The sequence below is a fragment of the Cornus florida genome, unplaced genomic scaffold, assembly GCF_030987335.1.
Source record: "Cornus florida cultivar Cherokee Brave unplaced genomic scaffold, ASM3098733v1 CherokeeBrave_3.0.0_Hap2_Chr02, whole genome shotgun sequence".
In the NCBI taxonomy this organism is placed as follows: Eukaryota; Viridiplantae; Streptophyta; class Magnoliopsida; order Cornales; family Cornaceae; genus Cornus; species Cornus florida.
The window spans coordinates 45,234,805-45,238,536 of NW_026775572.1; the positions used below are offsets into that span (position 1 = coordinate 45,234,805).

The 3,732-nt window shown below is 35.5% G+C and overlaps 1 protein-coding gene across 1 annotated transcript; it reads right to left on the reverse strand.

Moving 5' to 3' along the window:
- Window positions 1–308: 308 nt before the first annotated feature.
- LOC132294851 (amino acid transporter AVT1I-like) lies at window positions 309–3,354 on the reverse strand. The gene is made up of 3 exons (XM_059792855.1): window positions 3,166–3,354; window positions 2,205–2,815; window positions 309–898 (listed from the first exon to the last, which is right to left on the reverse strand). The coding sequence occupies exons 1-3, from the start codon at window positions 3,281–3,283 to the stop codon at window positions 377–379; spliced, it is 1,251 nt and encodes a 416-aa protein (XP_059648838.1). The 5' UTR covers window positions 3,284–3,354; the 3' UTR covers window positions 309–376.
- Window positions 3,355–3,732: the final 378 nt, after the last annotated feature.

Here is a 3,732-nt window from a genome sequence, read left to right on the forward strand (position 1 = left end):
GTATCTCCATTTAAGCAGTGTTTGGAGTTAAGGACAGCTTTTTCCCCAGGTGAGCTTCAAAGGAAAACAGAGCAAGTTACAACCCCAATGGCAAGGTCACTAGGCCTTGTGCCTCATAAAGTATTAGAATTGACGTTCGACTTGCACTGAGTACAAACAATTTGATTTGGGAGCCACCCCAGGTTAATCTTAAAAAAAAATACATTACACTACCCTATTCCTAAAATTTGATTTTTTTTTTTTTTTCTCGGCCTTGTGGCTAAAAATCAAGCGTAGTTCATGTTTTTATTAGTTTTAACATCATGTTCTAGCAAAAAAAAAAGTGCAAGTTACTGATTTTATTATATATTGGCAGTCTATGGTGAACTGTCATGAGTCAAGTTGGTCTGATATGGTTTACAATGTTTTTTACAGAAGTATATGTACCTAAGACAGAAACAAAAACTCCCATGACTAGAATTGCCACAATAAGCATCATCTCCGATCCGAAACTCAGAGAACCTTTGTTGATCTTCAGGTAGCAAAGGCAGGGGAACAAAATCGAGACACTAACGCTCAGAAATGCTCCAATAAACGCCATCACATAGCCGAAAAAGGGAATGGCTAGCGCCACAAAAACAGTGCTGATCACCAGAACCGTTCTGATGAGGAGACTGATGGATCTGCTGTTTTTGAAAGGAAATGTGGCCTCAAGAGCTGTGGCAATTGGAGATACAATTATGGCATATTTGGTGATGGGGTTGATTAATGTGGTATATATTGCTATTTTTGAACTTACGTTTCTTGTAGGGAGATTTAATGTCACTTGAGACATCAAATTTTCTCCATACATTAGGTAGCCTATAACTGCCATTGATCCATAGCTGATGGTGCTTAGAACAAAGCACACAAGTAGAACCTGCAATGAAAGTGAATAAAATGAGAATGGTAATCATCATATCCAACCAAAATTGCTTATAATACTAGTACACTAATTGTTAGCCTTTCATGGAATTACTAACAAGGGTAAAACGGACTTTAGGCTAGTTTTGCTTATGAAAAAACAAAATTGAAATGTGTTTGTTTTGCGGGTCTCGGACCCAGATTTTAGTCTCTATCGTAACCCCAAATATAAAAGTATTAGGATTTAAACTGTTATGACTTATGAGAGAACACTAAAATTCGAGGTTGAGAGTGAAAAAAAACGAAGCATTTATTGGGATTAAGGTTTTGAGAGACTTCTAAATTCTTTTCTTTTTCACATAATCAAAACTCTTCACTGACCTCTATTGTGATGTAGTTATAAGCTGAACTATGACAAATCTTTTCGTTTTGTGCGATGTGCAATTTTTGTTTTCTGTCAATTCTTGATTATTTTGTTCTTAACTCTCTCTTCTTCATTTTTTTTTCTTTTCTTTTTTTTTAAAAAAAAAAAATTCCCTTTAAATCAAAATTTAAGGTTATAATCCTTTTAAATCTGGTTAGAGATAATCAAATGACAGATTAATAAATGTATAATTATTTTTTGGTAATTCAAACTGACAATGTGTTCTTCCAACTATTTGGAAGTAATTTCTGTACTTTAAAAGGCAAATGTCACATCTTGATTCACTATCAACTAAAGGTAGTGTTGGTGTTCTCCTTTCCAATACTGCAGTACCCTCAATTTCAACAGGGAACTTGTCACTTTTATTTGTTGTTACATTTTATTAGCTTTCCCTATCTTGATTGATTCTCTCATCTCCAATCAATTTGATATGAATAAGAATTGATAAAAAAAAAATGTTATACAAGAAAAACTAAAACCATGAAAAAAAAATCTAATCAAAGTGAATAAAGGGGAGGTTGAGGGTAAGTTTTCCTTATAGACAAAATATTATGCGTAGGGTTGATTGGTAATAATTTAGAAAGAGTTGACTAAGATGGTTTGGAGACATATAATAGAGATCTAGCGACGTGCTGGTGAAGCGAGAAAAACTAGTTGTAATAAAAAGTAAGCAGCGAAGAGGGCATTCAAAAGTAAAATGCCATAGAGGTTATTAAAAATAACTTTAAAAAGTTAAACATAATAGGAGAAATGACATCCAATAGAAAAAATTGCAGAGGAAAAAAGAATGATATTGATGACAACAACAACAATCATGAGAGAAAAATATAGTGCGTGCGTGTGCTTAAACTTTAAGGGAAAGACAAAATACTTGAATACTTGGGGTACTATTTCTTACCTTAGGAAATTGGCTCCTATCTTTCATGGAATTGCAGAGTGTGGGGAAGACTGCATGACCACAATAACAAAAGGTAAACAAGCTCATGGTTGTAGGCATTCCTCTCCAATTGACAAGCTCTCCTCTTTCATGAAACCCCACACCATGATCAACTGCACCAGCACTGAAAACAGAACCAACCAGAACAATGGAGGCCAAAACCCCACCCGCCGATACATAAGCCAGCAACCCCAAACTCCTTAACCATGTTGTTGGCAATATGACAAGGGCAGTGAGCAGAACAAAGCCGTGTTTGCCTCCGAACTTGAGGCCAGCAATGTGAAAGTCGGTGTTGGGGAACAGCTTATTCAAATTGTCCCCTTCCAATATCAGAAACTCAACTGCAACCAAATAGAGCTCAAGATACATGAAAGTGGACACCATGGCTCTTCCTTTACCCCCAAAGGCCAGCTCGCCTATGTCCGGATAAGTTTTGATCAGCGGGTGAGCATCCATGCATCGTTGTAGTAGTAGTCCTGTGTAAAAACAGAGAACTGCTACAACGAAAAGTATAATCAAGCTCAGCCACCCTCCCTCAGACAGTGCATATGGAATTGACAGTATCCCAACACCTGAGAAAGCAAAGTATGAAACATTAGTCCTCTATGAGTGCATTTACAATAGCCAAAGTCATAAATGTGATTGTATATATTGATAATGTCTGCTTTGCATACTCTCCGTATTCAGGATTTTCAAATCGTCTTTACACAATTATGAGACATCCACACATGTAAGTGCCAACAATCTCTTCCCCAAGTAACAAGGGACATCATTGTTTGGGAGATAATTTTAACTCCTTGAATGATATGGAGTAGGAAATGATGGAGAATGCATCAAGAAAACACACATGCAAACTGATATATATATATATATATTTATATACATAATACATATATATGTAGAGAGAGAGAGAAAGAGAGACCTGATAAGGCATTAAGCCCATTGAAGCAAGTTCTAATAAAAGAGGTGCCTTTGCTTGGTTGCTGTAATTGTGGAGGCTGGTTTTGGCTCTCTATCTTCTCTGCGCTATGTGAGTCCATCTTTTGGTGTCTACAATCCAAAATGTTGGTTGATATAATAGAGAAGATGATGAAATATGAAAAGAGGTGACAAATCAAATACATATATAGTCTTCTTTTTGTTTAAAAATAAATAAATAAATAAGAAATTTTTTTAAATACTTGGTTGTAGAAAGAAGATTGTGAGGATGAGTAGATTGCCATTCAAGTTCAGCATCAAAAAAAATATATATAAAATAAAAAAATATACGGTCTAGTACAATCTCAACAGGCAAAAAATTTGCTTGGTCAGGTACAATCACAATCACATTGCCAGAGTCCACAACCGCCCACTAATAAATCAAATTTCCTCCTCTCTGAGGTGCTCCCTTAGGAAAAAACGTGTATCTTTTTTCTTTCAAATTTTGCAATATTTATTAGCCTTTCTGATCATAACAAACTTTCAATCCAATTCTTGCATATGTACATGC

Coding starts and splice junctions, on each gene's coding strand:
- LOC132294851 (XM_059792855.1), bottom strand. CDS start 3,283: ATGGACTCACATAGCGCAGAGAAGATAGAGAGCCAAAACCAGCCTCCA. Junction 2,816..3,165: donor TGGGCTTAATGCCTTATCAG/GTCTCTCTTTCT, acceptor TTGCTTTCTCAG/GTGTTGGGATACTGTCAATT. Junction 899..2,204: donor ATAGGAGCCAATTTCCTAAG/GTAAGAAATAGT, acceptor CTTTCATTGCAG/GTTCTACTTGTGTGCTTTGT.